The sequence below is a fragment of the Fundulus heteroclitus genome, unplaced genomic scaffold, assembly GCF_011125445.2.
Source record: "Fundulus heteroclitus isolate FHET01 unplaced genomic scaffold, MU-UCD_Fhet_4.1 scaffold_391, whole genome shotgun sequence".
NCBI lineage: Eukaryota > Metazoa > Chordata > Actinopteri > Cyprinodontiformes > Fundulidae > Fundulus > Fundulus heteroclitus.
Genome location: NW_023396805.1, coordinates 94,156 through 116,234, shown reverse-complemented (window position 1 = coordinate 116,234; position 22,079 = coordinate 94,156). Strand labels below are relative to the sequence as shown.

General features: G+C 43.9%; 1 protein-coding gene across 1 annotated transcript; it reads right to left on the bottom strand.

Moving 5' to 3' along the window:
• Positions 1-804: 804 nt before the first annotated feature.
• Positions 805-21,104, bottom strand: LOC105937230 (tubulin tyrosine ligase-like family, member 4). The gene is made up of 21 exons (XM_036130915.1): positions 20,832-21,104; positions 20,316-20,629; positions 18,643-19,591; positions 16,830-17,241; positions 15,906-16,008; positions 15,749-15,825; positions 15,318-15,381; positions 12,189-12,307; positions 11,999-12,109; positions 11,771-11,847; positions 11,500-11,694; positions 8,222-8,304; positions 8,012-8,140; positions 7,810-7,932; positions 6,515-6,613; positions 4,758-4,892; positions 4,545-4,682; positions 3,242-3,338; positions 2,821-3,031; positions 2,468-2,535; positions 805-920 (listed from the first exon to the last, which is right to left on the bottom strand). Exons 3-21 carry the CDS (start codon positions 19,159-19,161, stop codon positions 846-848), a joined length of 2,835 nt encoding a protein of 944 aa, XP_035986808.1. The 5' UTR covers positions 19,162-19,591; positions 20,316-20,629; positions 20,832-21,104; the 3' UTR covers positions 805-845.
• Between the last annotated feature and the right edge of the window lie 975 nt (positions 21,105-22,079).

Below are 22,079 nucleotides of genomic sequence, written 5' to 3'. Positions count from 1 at the left end.
AATGATCTCAGGTTAACTAACATGGCTCTGTCAGGCTGCGTCATTTTAATTCTTTTCTTATTTGTTCAAGACCAAACTTGCTTCATGATAAATATTTACAGATTTTACCAAGAGAGAGTTTTTCCTGGCCTGCTGAGCACAGCAAATTACAGCTGCTCCTTTTCAAACCAGTGGACATGAATATTACCAGGAGGTCCTGTTAAACGGATTATTTTCATTGTTCCTTTACCTATCTGACAGCTACACTGATTTAAGTCCCACCTTAATTAGAATAGGTTATCATGAAAAAGTGTTCATTTATTCATTTTATAAGGGTTTCTTACACACAGAGGGATACATGTAGAGCATGCATCTGTGTTAAGTGGGAAAAAATGATGGTTTACAGGTAATGTAAGCCCAACAGAAACAAAGGTTGCTGCTAAAGAAGCCTTCTGTTTCAGCGAGTAATGTATCCAGGCACATTCCTGGAAAGGTTGAGTTTAAGGAAAAGAGATGTGAAAGCAACATGGATGACCACAGCCTTGAGATGCACCTAGGAGAGGTCTACCAGCTCGTTGTGTCCTCTGTGGGACACTAGAGGGCGCACAGTCAGCCTCGGTCAATGTAGGAAACTTGCTGCAAAAATGACCTCCCAGTAAAGCAAATGGGAAACTGTCACTAAGGGTCACAGAGGACAAATCAGTCAGGACAATAATTCTGCACCAAAAGAATAAATGTCCGTGTCATAATAACACTACTCATATTTCGACCAACCCAGTTTTTTATGCAAACAATATCTGCATTTTTTGGATTGCCGTTAACTTTCCGGAACAGAAAGGGAAGGACATTTACAACGTGGCACGAGTTTACCTGGATCCAGATGGACTCAATACACCGAGTCTCTGGACATCAGTCCTTGGCATGTAGCTACACTTGGACCACTGCAAAGAGTCAAAGACAGAGACAGGCATTCAACATTTTAGGTCTTTAGTTGTGTTTCTTCCTTCTGGGTCTCACCTTCTCAGTCTCTATTCTGATGCTTTAGCACCACTTGAAAGAAAGTGGTTTCAAAAAGTGTTTTAAGTCACATTTTATAGCAAAATGTTTTTTCTTTTCTAAGCCATGTTGAACTATTCAGCTGAACATGAAGCATTAATCAACAATAGGTGGTGACTCTGGTTTAGCCCCTATAGCCACTGTTGTTAAAACAATGACAAGAATGCTGTTCTGCACGGTGTTTCTGTGCATCTAAACAGAGCTGGGACATTATGAACACTGAAAATTAGCACCTGTGCATCTTGCTCCCTATACCTCTGATGTTGCCTCACTCAGTTGTGGAGTGCTGCAGGGTTCTATCTTGGGACCTATACTGTTTTCTTTGGATTTGCTGCCACTTGGGTCAATATTTAGTAGGCGTAACATTTCATTTCATCGTTTTGCAGATCTGCAAATTGATTTGCTTTCAAATTCAGGAAATTTGCAAATTCTGTTTGAATGTCTTATGGAAGTGAAGAACTGGATGGCACACAATTATCTAAAGCTAAATGACTAAAACTGAAACAGTTGTGTTTGGAAATCCATTTGATGTCACTGCCTTGGCCAAGTTGAGTAGCTAATTTGATAAGCAACTAAGGGCAGTTGTTATGTCTAGGTTTTTCCAGTTACATTATCTAAATCATGCTGCTCTAGAACGTCCCATTCATGTCTTAATTACATGTTGTTTGGACTACTGCAACTCTTTGTACTGTGGGCTCTATCAGGCCTCCATTCATCGCCTGCAGGTAGTTCAGAACGCTGCAGCTCATTTACTTACAGGCACGAAAAAGCAAGAGCTTATAACTCCTGGATTGGCTTCTGATCATTTTTCTAAGGGTCACCACAGTTGTTGTTGTACAGCCCTGTGATAGTTGGGTTAATCTATAAACTAAAGAACCAAAGCCTTCATTTCAGCTGCAGGGTGTGGACTGAGCGGCTTGGTGAAGGAACCCTGTGGAGCAGACGTCATCAGAACAAGGAGAACTGCTGGGGCAGCGGCTCTGCACTCGCTTCCAGTCAGCTATAGGATTCGTTACAAAACTTTGTTAGGGGTTTTTAAACGTTTGAATGATTTAGCTGCCCTCCATCTTTCCGGGCTTTTGTTGGTCCATGTTCCTGCTCGTTCAACAAGATCAGGAAGTCAACTGCCTTTGGTTGTGCCAAGATCACGGCTGAGAACTAGAGGGGACCAAATGCTGTGTACAGCACTTTGGACAGAGGCATCTGTATTAAACGTGCTATATAAATAAAGTTAACATTGACATGGACATCAGATAGAAGATCTGTGATTAAATGGCCCTCAAGCCATTTCATTTCTACTGACTATCAAACCTTTGTGATCAGTCTATTGGTGCCATGTTCCATTTCCATCTTCTTTATGAAAGCTGGTATATAGAAGCAGCCCAAATCAGATATGATGAGCTCTTAGGAGGACTGCCTCAGAGCTTCTCACCATGTGAGCAGGGTCCCTGGTTCCCACATGGATGCCCCTCTGACAGTAGACTCTCAGGACACTGATGCCTGTAATAAGACACAAACCTGCCACGTTAGGTCTCTCAGCAGCTTCAGGGACTTTAAGAGAATGACTTTTCCATTGAATCTATAAATACAATGCTCCCTGGGTGTGGGTTATTAGGATTTTACTTAAGAGTAGGTTGGAGGTTTTCACCTCTATCACAACAGATGCAACTAAAGGTAGCATCTAATTTTTCCTCACCATTTGGCACCAGGGTTTCTGCTAGATTACTAAAGATTTCTTGTAAACAAACAGAAGGCAGTAAGAACTCCTTGTGTGTGAGCACCCACATTTGCTGCGGTCATTGCAGTACTTCTGTTCCCACTGGTCCAGCAGCATGTTGAGGTATCTGGGACACTCAAAGAAGCGAAGGTAGCGCGAAGATGACGGCGATGGGAAAACACGCTCAAATTCTCCTCGGCGACTCAGTTCGTCCTCGCTCTCTGCCAGCACGCGGATGTCCTCTGGAGTCAAAATTTCCAACAGCGATGACAGGAAGTCCTTTACGGGGCAGGAGCAGAGAGACAGGTCAGTTTGCTCTAAGGTCATTCCTGGAAGCCTTTCAAGGATCTTCTTGAGAATAAAAAGGAGCCCGCTGTGCACTGAATTTCTTTGAAGCTGCTTTTGAGCAAAGCACCCAGTGAATGTAGATTATGGCATTTCACCAGACTCACCCTGCTGTGACACAGCTGGAAGCATGCGTGTGTTTACCTGGTCAGCATAGCGCTGTGTGACGTAGAAGGCTCGTTTTACTTTCTCGTCGGCAGAAAGTTCTGCTTTGCTCCGCTGCTTGTTCCCTCCATACAAACTACAAACAGAGGAAGCCATTTTAATCCAGGTTTACACAGAGTTACATGAATGGAAACAGTAAATCCCTTGGTTGACGTGGAAGGCAGAATCCCAGCGGTGGAAAACTTTCTCCTTTACGTGAATGCAAATCAGCCTGAGGTGACAGCAGTGCAGCTGGTCCTTTAAAATCTTGGGCTAATGTTTTGATAATGGTTTAAAGTTGATAGACAGGTCAGACCAGTCTAGCTTCTTCCATCTGAGGGTGGTCTACCTCACGGTGGTCTTTAGGGTGATCCCCTCTTTTGTTAGGTCTAGACTGGACTACAGCCACTCTGCTCTGGGACGGACAACTCTCCCCTCAGTGGTCTGCTGCTGGTCCAAAGCGCCGCTAAAAGACCATGTGAGCGTGTCCCATGTTGTCCTCCTCCCTGGCTACCTGTACCTTTTAGGATGCTTTTGATGATTTTACTTTTACTTTCTAAATACAGTGTTTCTGCTACATGTCATTGATCGAGGCGCACCACCATACCAAAATAAAAGCCGCCACACCTTCAGAATGAATAAAAACACATGTAAAGAATATATTTTAAATGAATTTAAATGTTAAAATTTACCTCTGAGTCCTGTCTGGCTCGCTGCAAGTGAATGAAGCTAAAGTGGCTAGTGAGTGCTACGCTGCTCTCGGTAGTGAAGGAAACCTAGAGCAGACAGTCCAGCGTTGCCAACATGGCGATTGCTATATCTGTGGACTTTTCTGACCACACTAGCAACAATTTCTCTACTTCAAAAAAGCAACTAGAATGAAATCTAGTGATGTTTCTCAGTGTTTTTGGTGATTTAACGACTTTCTAGCGTTATTGTCTCATGACAGCAGGTAGAGCAGCCAAGAATCCCTCAGCATTGTCTCCCAGGCAGAGGCAGCTGTCCCCGTCAGACCACCACCGTGGTTAAAAACAATCGTAGAGGAAACCCTGCTGAATGTTTAACGATCATCATTTATCAGAGCTGAACTCTGAGCGCAGATAACCTGCAGCTGTTTGATGTTCGTCTGGTGAGCTGAGGAGCCAGAGCGTTCCCTCTTGCTGCTCCACATCTTTGGACTGATCTTCCAGTCTCTGGAAGGATGGCCAATCAATACCTTGAAATGGTTTGAAATCTCTTTTAAAGACTGGTCCTTTTAACTCCAGTTAAGCCGGAGTATCGGCTGGTTGTCCTCATAGCTGACCTGCTGGTGGAGCTTGAGGCGCTGCTGCAGGAGGAGACCACTTCTTCTTTTGGAGGAATCCTGAAGCCGGCCAGGTTCAGGAGGTCTCTGATCATCTGCCCTTTAATGGAAACGTCCAGCGCTGAGTTGGAGTGGAGGCTGAACAGGAGAGGGCAGAGTTACAGGTGTGCTTTGACGGCCTTCTGATCAGAGGTGCATGCATTTGGGTCTCACCTGGGTGATATGTTGACCTCCAGGATCCAGGGCTTCAGGTTCTCGTCCAGCATGATGTCAAAGCCAAACAGCTCGTGGCAGCTGTGAGGCGTTTTGACGTGCATCTGCAGCAGGTTGTTCACGTAAGGCTCAGAGCTGAGAAACAAACACAGAAACATGGAAACTTTAGTGTTGCTTAGCTTTCAGAGCCAACAGAGTTTGGTCCCATTCAGTTTTCTCTGTGAACGTGTCTGACAGCTACAGACATTCACAGTCCTAACACATTTAGAAAACCAAGTTGGCAAAGACGTCAGCGATGTTATAACAGGGCTCTGTAACTACAGACCCATGGATGCATGGAGCATACCCAGAGCTGAAGCTGCACCTACACCTGACCAGCATCCTTTGTGCTTCTAGATTTCATTAAGGCAGTTCAGCAAATGTCCACAACCAAAACCAGATCACTGATGGCTACATCTAACAATCTCACACGTCCTACTGAGAAGAAGAGGCTGACAACCAGTCTGCCACACAGTGTGGATTTTGTTGGGTAGAATAAATGATGCCCACTCACACACGGCTTATTATGCAGGGAAACTAGTTTTTTCATAAACATTTTGTTTGTACATAACTGGAACAACACAAAATTATGTTATGAGCCCAATTATCCATGAATTACACCAAGAGAGTATGCATGCTAACGCTAAACAGGGACTTTACCAAACTGCTCCAGATCAAAACATCGTCAGCAGCCGTGAAATTTGAGTTTACGCCTCATTGGTGGATGAGTTGCTTTAGATCCGCTACTGAACCATTAAAGTTGATTTTTCTGCACTTTAGGACTAGTATATGGACTAGTAATCCCATACGACAGTCAGCATTACCTTATATGGCAGAACTAACACTTAAGATCCTTCTTTAAATCGTTTTTGAACAATGCAGTCAAACTAAATACAGCGCCGGCTTCATTCTGACAAAACTCATCTGGAGTTTTCTAAACTGAAAACACAAAGTTAAGGATGTGCTCTGTGTGTGGTGGCATTGGTTTTAGCTTGTGAGGGTAGTGCCCACCTGTTTTGTTGGTAAGAATGACTCAAAGTCTTCTTGAGGGGACTGCTGAGAGCACAAATGTGGGTCCTTTGGAAGTTCCTTTCTTCCAGCATCACTCTTTTTCCACCTCATTTTTTTTGTTGTGAAATTACAGCCAGCAGCGACACCGTTGTCTAAATTTATACCAGTCAAACTCAATCTGATGAAAAGCTGTTTGGGTAATGTTAACTTTCCTGTGTTAACTTTGCAGGTTCCAGTCCATCGGACCTAACAGCATCATCAACCCAGCATGCATTGCACAGGTGAAAAAAATGGCGACCTCAAATATAACAAAAAATATACAATTTGTGAATTAATTATGCATTTTTACGTATCACAAACAGCAATTTTTAAGTTAATAGGAAAATTACAACATATTTAAGCCAATATGTTCAACAAATCATGGATCCCTTAAAAGAAGTGAATCTGATCCCCATCTTGGTGCAGATTTAATGATGCAATTTGAAAACAAAACGTGCCGTTACTAGGTCAGCATGTTCTGACAGAAAAACCGCCTTAAAATAGCAACAGCTACTGGGAAAAGAGGCAAGTAGCACATAATCACTGATGCACCTCAATGGTGGAAGATTTACCTTTACAACATGAAGGCTATAGCATGCAAGGTGTTGCAGAGTAAACACCCTTAAGGCCTGCCAGCTGTACAGGTTGTCAGTAAGTGGAAAACTTACGCTATAATAGTTTTGATCACAATGTCTTTAATCTTCTCCCATATAAGGGTGGTGTTGATTCCTTTAGAGCCAAGGTAGTTCCACAAAGCCTTCAGAGCCCTGAAAAGACAAACAATGCAGCTTTGACTTTTACATTCCTAAAAGGGAGGAGAACCTGCTTTCTATTGGCTGAATGTCAACAGCAGGGCTACACCATATCAGCAAAACATGCAACTGCAATTACTAAATGATGTGCCAGTGATATCAGTCACAAATAGCCTGAATTTTCCAGACTTCTCCATCACAATGGACTCGACAACATCTCTGAGCTTTAGCATCGTGGCTACTTGCCTATCCTCCCTAAACCCCCACCCTGTCCCTACCCACACTCTTGTAAAGCGACCTTGGGTATTTTGAAAGGTGCTATATAAATTGAAGCTATTATTATTATTATTATTATTACTAAAACATTCACATGTGGACATCGAGGGCAGTGAAAATCTATCCAACAGCCTGAATATTTTATCTGCATGCGGAAACTGCAATATAGCCCTGTGACAGACGGGCGACCTGTCCAGGTGAACCCCGCCTCTCGCCAGGTGAACGCTGGAGATAGGCACCAGCACCCCCGCGACACATGAGGGATTAAGCGGCTCAGAAAACGGATGGATGGAAACTGCAATATAACATTCTACCAAATATTGCATTCAAGTGGTCCTCTGTCACCGTTAGGGCTGTGTTAAAAAACATTGATTTCCCAATTCTGAATCGATTCCCAAATTAAAAGCTAATGATCGAGTCATATAACCAAAGATTGATTGAACAAATAAAATAACTCACACTCCACTGTGGGAGTCATATTTTTAAAAAGCACCAGGTTAGGGTTCAAACAGCAGCTGTAGATATCTCTGGTGTCGTGTGTTGTCTAGCCAGGATCTGTCTGGGTTTGCTCCCCTCAACATTCAGTCCTTACAGCTGCCATTAACTACCATTACTTTATTGATTTGCTGTTCAATGTTAATATAATACTAGTATCAATATGTTGCATAACTACACTCATGTAATTCAGGTAACGGCTAAAAATGTGTTTTTAATGTCAGCAATCCAATTTGAGATTGGACTGGAAAGAATCAAGCCTAAATCTAGAGATTTGACCCAGTGCTAGTGACTGTGATGTTGCATAGTGCGGTACTGTGATGGTGACTACAATTCAACATATTCTGCAGCTCTAGTCAACAGTATACACACGTCCGTCTATGCAATGGATGTCTTGGTTCTCCACGCAGAAACCAAATCCCAAATCTCCCGCGGGTTACCATTTGTGTCCTTGGCAGGCTTTGTCGTCACTGTTTGTCTGGTACTCTGAGTTTTTCTTGTTTACGCTGTAGTTGGTCAGGTGCATGAACTTGTTGTTCAGAGTCTTCATGGAAGACGAATACCTGCAGGGAAACAGAACCTGTTCCTCAGTGGGCACCAGTTCCACTCCACATTACGTTAAAGGATGTCGCTTATTCTCACTTGCAGCTGGCAAATCGCACCAGTCCATCAGAAAACACGTAAATTCGGAGCGGGTCATAGGATGTCACGTAGACGTAGATCCGCAGGTCGAACTTGTTTCCCCCGATGAGGTAGGGCTTGTGAAGGTATCTGCAGACAAAGAAGCAGGAGAGAAATGTTTGTGTCCAGAAGCTAAAGCGTTCCTGGGCTGCTCGGCTCTGTGCTGCTTACTTCTGCACCAGCAGTGGCCTCTTACGGGGCAGCTGACTCCATTTGTGGATGACCTGGATCCCTATTCCTCTGGCTGATGCAGGCTGGGAGACAGAAGAACATTTTAAAAAGCAGAACTAGCTGCAAGAGAGACAGTCAGCACACTCCCAGCTTAGTGGATTTCTGACTACTGGCTAAACACCTCCAGAAAAGACAACAGCAGCCCAAAAAACTATTTGCATTGCTGGTCTGGCGTTCTGTTAACTGTGACATCATCCAGAGAAGACGGATCACCCGCTATTACCATCTAATGTAGAACAGATTACTGGATCAATGTGTGCTTCTGTGCTTTTTTGTCTCTCTTGTTGTGTCTCTGCTCTGTCTTCTGTAACCCCAGTCGGTCGAGGCAGATGACCGTTCATACTGAGCCCGGTTCTGCCGGAGGTTTTCCTTCCCGTTAATGGGGAATTTTTTTTCCCACTGTCGCTTCATGCTTGCTCAGTATGAGGGATTGCAGCAAAGCCATGTACAATGCAGACAACTCTCCCTGTGGCTCTACGGTTCCCCAGGAGTGAATGCTGCTTGTCGGGACTTTGAAGCAATCAACTGGTTCCCTTATATAGGACATTTTTGACCAATCTGTATAATATGATTGAATTTGACTTTGTAAAGTGCCTCGAGATGACATGTATCATGATTTGGCACTATATAAATAAAATTGAATGGAATGGCATTTAAAACAACTTATAAAGACAGATTGGGTGCACTGTGTGTCCTACAGCTTAACAACTGCATAACAGAACATTTTCCCCCAGAGGAAACAAGACATATGAGCTATTTCATCAAAAGAAGAACGACTGTCTAGAGATGTGGAACAGAAAGACAGAGTGGAAGCAGAGAAGCATGTTGTGCTAAATGGTTGGAAATTAACTTCAGTCAGGACACAACCATCTTGTCTGTCTGATGTAAAGATAAATCAGTACATGATTTTTAAGGCCGTCGCCAATACCAATTATTCTGACATCAGTCTAACCAATCCCCGATATGTGCTGCCGATTCTTGGGCCAATGTCGTTTGTTTCTTCTTACATTTACATGATAAAAATGACAACGATAACAAATGTTACACAAGTCTCAAAACCTGTGTTTAAGCCGGCTGATATTAAAATTCGGCTACAGACTGCAGTCTAAAAAGGTACAAAGAAAAAACAAACTCTTAAGGATGCACTTTGCTCCAATTTACAGAACATAGCACCTTAGCTACGTTTCCATGGACAAAAGTAATCGGAATAAACGGCCGATCATAATCTGATGATAGGAGCAAATGGAATGAAATTATATTCTGAATGAGAGGGGTGGTTTATGCCGATTGATAATCCCATCAATGTGCATATAAACACTTATCAGACTCAAATTATTCTGAATGTGGCAAACTGAGCCGAGTGCGCACGTGCACCCGATGTAAACAGCATGTTCTGATTTATTTCAGAGTTGGCGAGTGGCGAAAATAAAACAGGAATAATTGATTGTATTCCCATATTTAATCCAAATACATTTCTAATCCGATCATGTAGAAAAAGGAGTGAGAAAAGAGCTTATTTAGTTTGATGGGGAGACACTGCTGCAGTGTACGGACATTATTTTCAGTAAAGTTAGATGCTGTACGCGTGGTGATGGGTAATTATCTTTATGTGGATACATGATTCTACATGGGAACACACACACACACACAGCAGTGGCAGCTGGCCAGCTGGAGATCAGATACGGCTTTTCAGACACCGCTGTTCCCCCCACTGACACAGACAGATTTTAAAGGCCAGATACCGCTAAATTAGACACTTAAAACTACATTAAAAGTTAAAAACATATCCCAGTCTTACATTAGCAGTCGCTACATGCCAGGGAGGGAGCAGCGATGTATGCGCTTCACGTCAAGTCACACCACGGCTGCTGCATGCACTAATGGATCAGCACACGTATGCACAGATCGGCTGATACTGATACAGAAAAAAATAGAAAATATCAGCCGGCCGATGGATCGATTGACTTCTAGTCTGACGTGGTTAAACCGGCGCACCAAATTCATTGTGTGTGACAAGAATGTGGAAATCCTGGTGAAACCTGGAAAACAAGGATTTCTGACTCTGGATCTAAACACATTCATGGAAATCATCTGGATCTGGAACCAGATTCATTTCCAAGGACCTAAAGCTGGTACAGAGATGCTGGTGAACGTGCAAATGAAGATATATATAATATACCCAAGATGCATTTAAATTTTAATCTAATGATTCATATAATGTAGAAAATGCAATGGAGCAGCAAGTCACATGACAATCCCAATCTTTTTAATTTAATTACAACCATTAAAGTGTTTACTAGACAGCAGCTGATCCACAACGCTGCTGCCCTCACTAAGACTAAGAACGTAGAGAACATGGACCCGGTTCTGAAGTCCTTCCATGGCTCCCTGGATCTCAGAGAATAGACTTTAAAATCCTTCTGTTAGTCTATAAATCCCTGAATTAGCACCTAAATCCATCACAGACTTGTTATCAGGGCATCAACCCTCCAGACCACTCAGGTCTTCTGGCTCCAGCCTGCTCTGCAGAACCAGAACCAAACATGGAGAAGCAGCATTCAGTTCCTATGCTCCACTGATCTGGAACAAACTTCCAGAAAACTGTAAAAGTGCTGAAAGCTTGAGTTCATTTAAATCGAGATTAAAAACACATCTGTTCAGGATTTTAACTGTTCTAGTTAAACTGTTTTACTGAAACATCATTAGTTCAACTTTGTAGTCAAACTGTTTTAAAATCATTAATATTTGCTTTTAGTTTCCATTTTCCTATATTTTATTCCAAGTTTTTCTACTTGCCTTTATTCTGTTTTCCTGTGTTTTAATCATGTAAAGAACTTGTAGTGAAATGTGCTTTAGAAATCAACTTGCCTTGCCTACACTAGACAAGCTGGAAATAAAAGCCATTCAGGCCAGCAGGAACACAGTTTTACTGTCTGAGCTTGTTTTCTGTCCCCCAAACTCTAGATTATTACACTGAAAATCGTACAGAAGGTCTGTAAGTTTAAACAGTCATTAAAATATTTTAGAGGAATTAGGAACATTGAGACTGAATGGAATATAGTTGTATGCTGTCAACAGCTATAGAGTAAGGAAAGGGAACTTTGTTTTAATTAACCAGCAATATTTTTGAAAGCCAAATGTGCAATATGTCCAATTATCCCTACCCTGTGCAACGTTTAGAAGTATTTCACAAAACGTTAGAAAGATGCAGAACGTACAGGTTTGACAATCCACTTCTGCCTGGAGCTGCCGTCTTCCCAGGCCTTGCGGAGCGGCTTGATATCCTGAGGAAGGATGAATGTCCGTGGAAAAAAGTTGAACTCCTGCTTGCCGAAGCGAAGCTGCATCTTGGACAGATTCCTCCAAAGCCGGTCCTTCCTGCCGATTTGAAAGGTTCCTGGAAAATGGTTCAACTACAAGAAGACAACAGCTACATTAGGTTTTTGGGTCTGCTGGGACATCAGCTGGAGAGCTTCTGCTGAGACTCACCTTCTGGTGCTCTCCAATCGCCCGAAAGCCAGGAGACTTCATGTGGTGCCCCCAGCAGCCTAGCCAGTCAGAGCTTTCTGCATCAACAACACACGCGTCACTAGTAGACCCAAGTCTGCAGGTACATCTCAAAGCCTGGCTTAACTTTCCTAGTGCTAGAAACTGCTGGACCTGAAGTGATCCACTACACTGAGTACACCAGAGAAGAGCACCGAGTGTGAGACTCACTCTTGGTGACTTTGAAGTGAGACCTGGCGATGGTGTGCTTGACAATGTTGGGAGTAACGGAGCTCATCTTCCATTTGAGTAGCCGTCTTTGTTCAGCAGGCAGCAGCTCCACTGCAGGACACACAAGACAGGATGATGAGCTGGTGAAGAGCAGCTAGCCGGCTGAAACAACACAGGAGTCACTGCTGACCTTTCTCATTGGCTGTGCTGAAGTAGAGAGTGGGGGGGATGAGTGGAAACAAGCTGGGGACAAGGGCGGGTCGCTCTTCTCGATCGCCCTCTACCCCCAATATCATGGGCTCCTCGATGCTGAAGAGGAGGTGAGGAGTTTATCAGGTTAAGGGTTTACAGATTTGTTCTGGTTACTCCTCAGTATTCTCCAGAAAACACCGGACATTAGAAAGAGCCAGGATGGAAACTGCTCAATAAAAAGGATTGACCAGGAAAACAAAGAAGAAGAAGGACATTCTGATGGACATTCATGGCTTCACTACTCTGGCTTCACTACTCTGGCTTCACTACTCTGGCTTCACACTCACGTGAACCCAAGTCATCTCATTCTTGGTCTATACGCTCTGACCTTTTACAGCCGTAACAGTTTCCTCAGTCCCAGGACGCTTAGCCACAGGGTGGAGACTAGAGGGCCTCTATGGGATGTTTTTCACCATTCCTCTAGGAACACATTTGAGAGGTCCGACACAGATGATGGAAGAGAAGGCCCGGCCCACCGGCTGCACTCCCATTCACACGAGAGTCCTATCAGAGTGAGATGAGGAATCTGTGCAAAGCTACATCTACGTGGAGCTCGCTTTGTGTGCAGCACTGCTGGAAAGGGAACGGACCGTCACCAAACTGTTCCTACAGCACCAGGAACGTCACTTTGTCCAAATCAACCTGGCTTACTGTCTGTAGGCCGAGGTTCTGGATATTTACGCTGTGGAGGTGACTGGAACACCTGGATTCAAAGATCTGGATTGCTGACCCAGAACCCCTGAAAACATATCGTTAACAGACTGGAGTCTCCAGAGTTACTTTTAAACAATCTGCAACAGCGATCATGATCGCAGTTCTGTTTTCATCTCAAAGTACACCTGGGAATTGTTGCTTAAACTTTTGTGGAACATTATAGGACTCCTAGTTGGGAAAGAATAATAAACCAACCTGACGAGGAAACCGCTGAGCTTGCCTAAAATGTGACCAATTCCATTTATATGGTCTGTTTATTTGTAGATTTTCTGTCATGCAATGTAACTCCAACCAAATCTCTGATCACTAAACTAGGAGTTGACACTATTAAAAAAATATTTGAAAGTATATTAGACTGAACAGAACCTCCTTGCATTCAAAATATAAATCTCTAGAGTAGATCTATCAACAGGATCCCAGCAGCAGGGCTTGTAATTAGAAAAGCAAAGCAGAACCTGAGCGGATTACAGGTAACGCAGCACCAGGTGCCCTCAGTGACATTTAACTAACACTAGCTGGCATCAGGTCACCGATTCACTTTGTAACACAAGGTGCAATACATGGCTGGCAGGAAGGATTAGGTGTCAGACACCTTTCACACACCGAGGAACGGAGGACTAGCTGAAAGGCCATACTAATCCCACGCTTCAGATAGTCACTTAACGATGGCCAACACCAACTACAAAGGCTTATGAACACAGAGCAGCAGACTTTACCGTCATAAAAAGGTTAGGGCAACAGCTCCAACGTACTCACATGACCGTCATATAGGAGGCAGGAAAACGTCTTCCACCACTGACAGGCTCACTATGGAACCACACACAGATCTCTAGCCAGATGGACTATAGACAGGTGGAGCTTTTAGGTGGAGATGGGGAGAGTTCAGTTGGTGGTGGGGCGGGGTCAGTGCATGCAAAATAAGTTCAGAACAAAGCAGCTGGGGGTAAAAGGCAACAATAGTGCTCCTGATCTGGGCTGTTTTACAAGACAATCAGCTGTGAGTCTAACAGCACAACAATGTCCAGAGACAACACAGCAGAGCTTTCCACCACCATCCTCTGCTTTCACTCCCTTCCAACAATAAACGCACAGAGAATATATATATGTGTGAGAGAGAGAGAGACAGACAGAGACAGAGAGACAGAGAGAGAGACAGAGACAGACAGAGAGAGAGAGAGAGAGAGAGAGAGAGAGAGAGAGAGAGAGAGAGAAGCATGGAGGGGAGGAGCAATCAGAGGTTAGCTCACCTGCTGAATGACAGCAATGGACCTTATCGCATCGCCAAAAGCTTCTAATGAGAAGAATTTGGCTTTATCTTGGTAACAATAAATTTTAATTAGTCGTGATGTCTGAAACTGACAGGATTATTATTTTAGCCATTTTCTTTACTGTTGGTTTCTTCAGAGCATCGATAAGTTTCAATAAACTGAAAAATATACCATTACGGTATGCAGTATAGTGATAGAAATCACATTTGTTTATGTAACTTGTCCTGATGAAACATTTAGAACTTTGTTTTAATATCTGTTACATTACATTACATTTTAAAGGATAGTATTTTTATTTAGGGCACTAGAATTGACAAGATCACAGCCGCAAAATTCCCTAAAAAACCCTACAAGAAGCTAGTAATATTCTTTTATAATCACTTTATCATTATCACAATAGTTCCACAACACATGGTGATAAAATTTAAAGTCCATATCGCCCGTCCCTAGACAGCAAGATGTTGAATATTTAATCCTTTCTGAACATACTGCATCTGAAAAAAATCTTCCTACTTTTTAGATTTATTATCAAGGATCAGGTGCCTTTCAATGTGATTCCTTCCCTTTGAACTTTTTTGGATTGCTTTCTGAAATGTAACAATATCCTAAAGGGAACGGTGTGTGTGTGTGTGTGTGTACTTGTATGTCTATCGTGGTGTGGACACAAACGTGACAGACCAACGTTGTGTGGACAATTGGCATTTTAAAGACATTTTGCAAGGTCCACACAATGAAAATGTATTTTATGAAGCCAGGAGCTACTCCATCAGTACCGCGTCATACGAAGGGTTACCTGCACTGATCTTTGAACTACAAGATTATCTTTACATAATATAAATACACTTAATGCTTTTGTCATTTTTAAATCTGGGTAAATACAAGTATCAATAAAAAGGAAATTAAAAATATCATTTTAAATGCAGCTCATTGGAGTGTTTTGCTATTATTTTAAAACAGGCCTGAGGGCCCCACATGGGGTCATTGGGCCCCATGTTGGTGACCCCTGGTCTACACAGTGATGTACATACCAACGTGTGTGTGTGTGTGTGTGTGTGTGTGTGTGTGTGTGTGTGTGTGTGTGTTACCTAGAGAGGTTAGGGAGCGAAGCAGCAGAAGAAGATGCGATAATGGAATAACATTCAGAGTCATCTGAAAACAGAGATAACCAGTCAGAGACTCCTGAAGCGTTGTCTCCATACAATCCAACCAGAGTTCCAGGAGAGCACAGAAATCTGGATTTATTTTCTCTTTTCTGTCTGTACCTGTTGGAAATGCATTTGCTGGGATTTTCCCATTGGTGCAAACTAAAATAATGATTTAGATGACCAGGTGCTTGGATTCAATAACTAATAACTGGGAATCCATCGAGCAGCGGACGGTAGGAGCCTGCAGTGGTGGCTGTTACTCCATCCCATAGTGATTTTTGGATGCATGTTACTTTAATAACTTAGTCAACCTGACTAAAAGCTTTTAGGATCTGAGTGACTGAATAAAACGGCACTTTTAATCCGCTCACCGTCACCACTGCAGTCACCTTCCAGCTCATCAGGAAGCTCCTCCTCAACCCCATCCACCTGCATCACACACTCTGACCTGGAGAAACAAAGCAGGAGTGAAACAGTCCACATGAAATGATCCAAGGACAAGAAGACGAGCTAAAAGCATCAACTAACCTAGTCAGCTGCTCCTCTGTCACGGATGGAGATGAGGTGAGGGACTGGGCCGGTGTGAGGTGGATGGCTGAAATCTGGTTGGTCACTGAGCCCACCAAGGCTCCTGCAGGACACGGAGCCACATCAGTCATAGGGCAGAGTCAGGTAGGATTCATTACCAGGATGGCCACACATGACCAAAAACAATCCTTTTATGACTTTAACCTTTTAAAATCAGGTTTAAACTACTGTATTTTTCACACCATAAGGCGCAATAAATATTCTTCCTAAGTGTGTAATATCACCGCGCCCCTTCACGTACGCAGCTGTCTGTCCGTCTCCACCGGGAGGACTACACTTCCCAGCAGGCTCCCCCCGTCACTGAGAACAGAGAGGACCTGATGCTGTGCGTCCTTGTGACCGCCTGCTTGTAGCAGCTCAGTGCATCAAGCTCGGTGTCGCATAGAAAACAGGTCCATGTGAAGACTTCTTGCCTCTAAGAAGTCCTAAAAGTTAAGCTGTGCGCGTAGAACGTGGAGAATGTGGGGGTCTTTACATGAATTCATTTCTAGTTTTGACATTACAGTCAGGCAGTCTGGTAGACAGCTCAGGGGTCTGACCAGGTGGTGACACAGTGTACCGTAATGCTCTGAATATCAATGAGCCGAGCAGCTTGTTGCTTACTAAAGTCCGACTTTAGTAAGCACACGTTTTAACAGATTTGAGTGCACTGTACCACATAAAATAAAAACATTAAAAATAAAATGGGTCAGTAATCCCAATGGTAAGCATATATAAGGCACACCTTGAATTTTTGAGAAAATTTTAAGTGCGCCTTATAGTCCAAAGTGAGGTTAGGTGTTAATTGGGATCTGCAGATCCCACTGATTCTTCATGCTTGTGTCACATGCAAGAGGATTAGAAGATCAAACATAAACTGATCACCTTCTTTAGCGTGGAGCTGTGTGCGCTGCAGCTGCTGGCCGTCACCGTGCTCAGCCACCATGTGGACGCTGCATGAGGAAGCAGGTCCACTGCGGCTGGCCCGCCGGCTCCATGACCAACTCTGGGGCTTGCTGTTTGAGGCTGCTGCTAGAACAGCTGGAGGACCACCTTTAACCAGCAGCTGATTGGTTAAAGACGGCCGTGATGCTCGGCCGCTTTGCCACTGGCCGCATTTTGATGCCGTTTTGGCCGAATGGCTCCTCCGTGGCGCGTTCGTCTGCCTCTTTGTGCTCCGCGTTTCTAGTTTTGTCCCAGTGTGGCTGGAACTCCACAACTTTGTTCCCTGATGTTTGGAAAGCTTAAGGCAGGGCTGAGGCACTGGTGGGGAACAGAAACAGTCTGAAGCCTCAGGCTGAGGACATAAAACAGAAGAAGTGTCACCAGAAAATCAATTCACAAAAAAAGGTCACACAAAGGATTGATACCGCTTTGACTTTGTATTTCACTGAGATTTCAAGTGCTAGTCACCCTAGAAAGAATAGGATCTGTGGCTTTTTTTAATCTGAAAAATGTCGACCCAGCTAATCAGATCCAGCAGAATCAACTGCTTTCTAGTAACGCCTCATTACAGTCCAAGTGTGTCTGACTGCAGCTGTTCTGGTTCTAGACCCAGAGGTTCCTCAGAGAACCTCAGAGAACAAGCAGCATCACAGAGACCAAGGAACCCAGTGGACACGTCAGGAGGAAGCTGGGGTTGGGTTCTAAAAGAACAAACCAAGCTTTAATTTCACAGAGAAAGAACAACTATTAGTGATTCATGCCAGAAGTCTGCTTTAGAAAACATTGCCTAGGATCCATACTAAAGGTTTGCAAATGTCCAAAAGCCATAATCAGATGTTTTCCCTTCACAGATCCCAGCTGTAGCTGAGCGTTTGGTACCAGGTTCTGCCCTATGTTCTGCCCAGATTCTACTAGAAATGCTCAATGAAACCAACCTCATGAATGTTAATGTGTGTCACAATGAGCCAGGTGACTGCTGTCATTTCATGGTCACCAATGGCAACCTTGGAGAAAAGAGCAAACAGACTGTAGAAGATGTCCTAGAAAGGACATGCTGGCCCAAATGTTGGAACTTTCCTATTTAATTAAAAATTGCTGTTTGTGAAAAGTAAAAACTCATTACTTAAAAAATTTCAATATTCTCCGTCATATTTTTCACCCATGGAGGTCACCATTTTTTCACCAGCTCAATGCATGCTGGGTTGATGACGTGGTCAGGTCCTACTGGACTGGAACCCCTCAAGAAGACTTTGAGTCATTCTTACCAACAAAATTGCTAACAGGAGGGCGTTACCCTCACAAGCTAAAACCAATACGTGCCGACTATTTTTCTCCATTAGGGCGCCTAAACGGGCGTTACCGGAGCGAAGAGCGGAGCAAAGAGCGGAGCAAAGAGCGGAGCGATCAGATCCTGACACCACACACACAGAGTGCTACTTTGGCTTTACACGTATATGTGATCGTCTAATTCAAAGAATGCCAATAAAATCAAGCAAAGTTGCTGTTTCTGATGTGACAAAGAGTCGGAATGCTGTGCAGTGATTGGGTGATATTCACTGTTCTCACAAACGAGGTCAGAGCAGTCAGTGATTGTGACTTATTCCTGGATAATGAACCTGTCCAGTTCATGGCAGAAAGTCTGAGCAATGACCTGGAGAGAAACGTGTCTCAGAGGCAAAAAGCAAAGCACAGGGCCACCAGCGATATTTTTTACAACAAGCAGGAGGAAACGGGTCCCCGTATACGCGCTCACCATCAGCTGGGCGCTGCGCCGCCCTGCGGCGTGTCCTCTGACGAACAGCTCACAGCCTGATGGAGAGTCTGGGGGCGCGTCACCTGTTGAACGGGGAGCGCTCTGCAATGCTGACCCGCTTCCAGGCTGAGGACTGTGGGCTTGGGTGACCCCTCTCAGTGGGGCTTCCTTAAACGCACCGCTGCGGGCACTTTGCTTGGCTTTGGCTGGTGCCAGGTCCTGAGTTGGTCTCTGGGTTGCGTTCTGCTTTTCTAGCTGGCTTACCAACCGCTCTGTGGCAACATGGTGACTCCAGGACGTTGAACTGTGTCCACCCTCTTTCTCCCACACAGGAAAAGCAGATGAAGACACGGAGGAAACGACAGCAGACGCCAGAGGTGGGTCTCGCTTGTTGGCCTTGGGGAGCTCCGTGGGAGGGTTCTGGAAAGACACCTTAAAGGCAGCCGTGGGAGAATCACGTGCACTGGAACATCCCCTGACATTCCCTCCCCCCCAGGGCGATGACTGGTTGGTGGGCATGGTGCGGCGTTGCTGCAGAGGATAGAGAAAGACGGTGAAGACTCCCTGCTCAGAGTGCTTCTTCAGCAGGAAGGAATTAGAAACGTCAGCTCCAACTTGATGAAGAAGTTCTTGATGACCCCTGACCAACAGCGCTCATGGCTGCCCCCAAAAATGCCAAAGTGCAGATCTCCCCCCCTCCCCCGTGGAATCAGGACAGTGTGAGCTGATGATCCGAACCCTCTGGGGCCCACGCAGTCTGAATCAGGACAGATGTGCCATCACATGGGACGGTGACGATGGTGAGGTTGAAGCTGACGACAGAAGCACCAAGGCTCCTGGAAGGCTGTCAGGACCGGGGGACTGCAGACTGGGAGAGACCTGCTGGCTGCCGCTGGTTGCTGGGGGACTCCATGGAAGCAGAGAGGCACTTAACGGCACAGCTTCAGCCCTGAAACAGTCCAAAGTAAAGGAAAGTAGTTTGAAAGGGACCAGATGAAAGGCAGACAGGTGATGAGGGGAAGTGGTTACACAGCATGAAGAAAACAACAGACAATACAGGAAAGAGTTGATCTGGCAGGATCTGAGCCTCAGAGCACACGCTCTAACTGTCTAGCTGTGGAGGCAAAGTGTCCAGTCGTGTTTAGACTCCACGGGAACCCTGGTGACATCCTCCTTCACCTGGTCACCTGGTCAGGGAACGCTTTCTGCTCTCCGTCATTATTCATCATGCCAAACTGCGCCCGTCATCTATCATCTCTAACCATCCTTCCCCATAAAACTTTGGGACATCTCTCCGCGGCTCCAACGCCACGCCACGCCACGCCACGCCACGCCGCCTCCCCTCTCTCTTTTCTGATGCCCCCCCCATGTCCATCCGCTCCTCGTCCCCGCAGATCTCTCTCTTCCCACAGACTCGTGTCCAGGGAGGGAACACCTTCACGTGGGACCCCCCACCTCCAAACTAGCTGACAAACAACCGTTTAACGCGTGGAAATAACACTGCCACGCGTCAGAGAGGCTTTTATTGTCTTCTTGACTCGGGTCGGCGTCTCAACCACCGAGCACCGAGCCACGGTCCGTTACCGGAGCAGCCTCCGTACCTGCATGTGTTTACCGCTTCGCCGGGAGGTTAGCTTAGCAACAAGCTATCAGAGTCACGAGCTTCCACTCACCGCTCCTCATCTCCTGCCTTACTGACGTCATCTTCAGCGCTGCTCCGCTCCGCGCGTTTCCGTCACTTTCTCTGACAGCAGGAAGCTAGTTGGAGTTTACTAAACAAAAACAGCCGCGGAGCGAGAGCAGCACCGCGGTCGAAGATCGTCTATTCCGCGTAAACGCTCCTTCTTTTTCTGCTTCTTCTTCTTCTTCTTCTTCTTCTTCTTCTTCTTCTTCTTTTTTATGGCGGTTGGCAAGCAACTTTTAGATGTGCATTACCGCCATCTACTGGAATGGAGTGTGGATCGGGACGCTAACTTTAAACACCCCCCTCAAAGCAAAACAAAAACTTATATCTTTTCTATCAATTTTGTTTTCTTGAGATAATTAATTAAATAACTTATATCTTTAGAAGTAGAAATTTTTCCTAAAATATCTTGTAAATTTAACTGTATTTTATTTTCTTGTAACCGACTAACTAATTTCCTTCTCTCAACAGAATATTTTGTACAGAACAACAAAACATGTTTTACCGTCTCTTCTTGACCACAAAAATCACAACTTCCATTTCGATGTTTTCCTATTTTAAATAAATTACTGTTTAACCTTGTATGTCCAAAACGCAACCTAGATATAACTGTTTCCTCCTTTCTATTTCGTCCTGTTCTCCTCATTGCACCAACTTTTCTTTGAATACTGTACAGCCATCTACCAGTTCTATCTTCCTCCCACTGTCTCTGCCATCTTTCCTTAACCTTTTGTTTAATAATAGATTTGATTTCTTCTTTACTAACTGGAACTAATATATCAATAACACTATATTTTGAAGCTTGTTTTGCATATTTATCTGCCAACTCATTCCCTCTTATTCCTATATGTGACGGTATCCATGTAAATATAACTAATAAACCCATTTCTTGAATTCTATAAGTTATTAACAGAATTTCTAATAAAAGATCCGGTCTACTATAATAGCGTGATTATTTTTCAATGAATATAATGAAGAACTTGACTCAGAACAAACTATGCTTCTTAATGGACGGACTTCCTCAATCCATCCTAAAGCTAAAATGATTCCCATCATCTCTCCAGTATAAACTGATACTCCATCAGTAATTCTTTTACATTTTTTAACTCTGAATTCTGGAACAATGAAAGACACGCCATTACTGCTATTTGAGTTTTTAGATGCATCTGTAAAAACTTGGACATATCCATAGTACTTATTATCTAAATATGAATGAATCAAATATGGATCTGAAATGTTTTCTCCTTTCCTTTTCTCCAACAAAGTCAAATCAACAACATTATTATGAAATAGAGACGGGTAAACTGGCGAAAGAGGAACTGTTTGACTAATATTTATATCAGAAAAAACAAAATCTTTTATAATATTTTCTATCTCCCATCCAAAAGAATTTAATTTCTTCTTTTCTTTTTCCCAACTAGATTTCAAAATTCCTTGACATGGATGATTTCCATCATGGCCCTTTAAATTACACCAATAAGTGGTCTTTAACTGTAATCTTCTAAGATTAAGTGGCATCTCTCCCATTTCTATTAACAAGGCTGAAGTTGGAGTTGTTCTAACTGCTCCTGTACATAACCTCAAGGCTTGATACTGAATACTATCTAATTTTTTAAAAAGTGTTTCTGATGCTGATTCAAATACAATACTTCCATAATCAAATACAGACCTTATTAACCCAGTATATATTGATTTCAATGCCTTCCTCTCAGCACCCCATTCACTTCACACCAAACACCTCATTACATTTAAA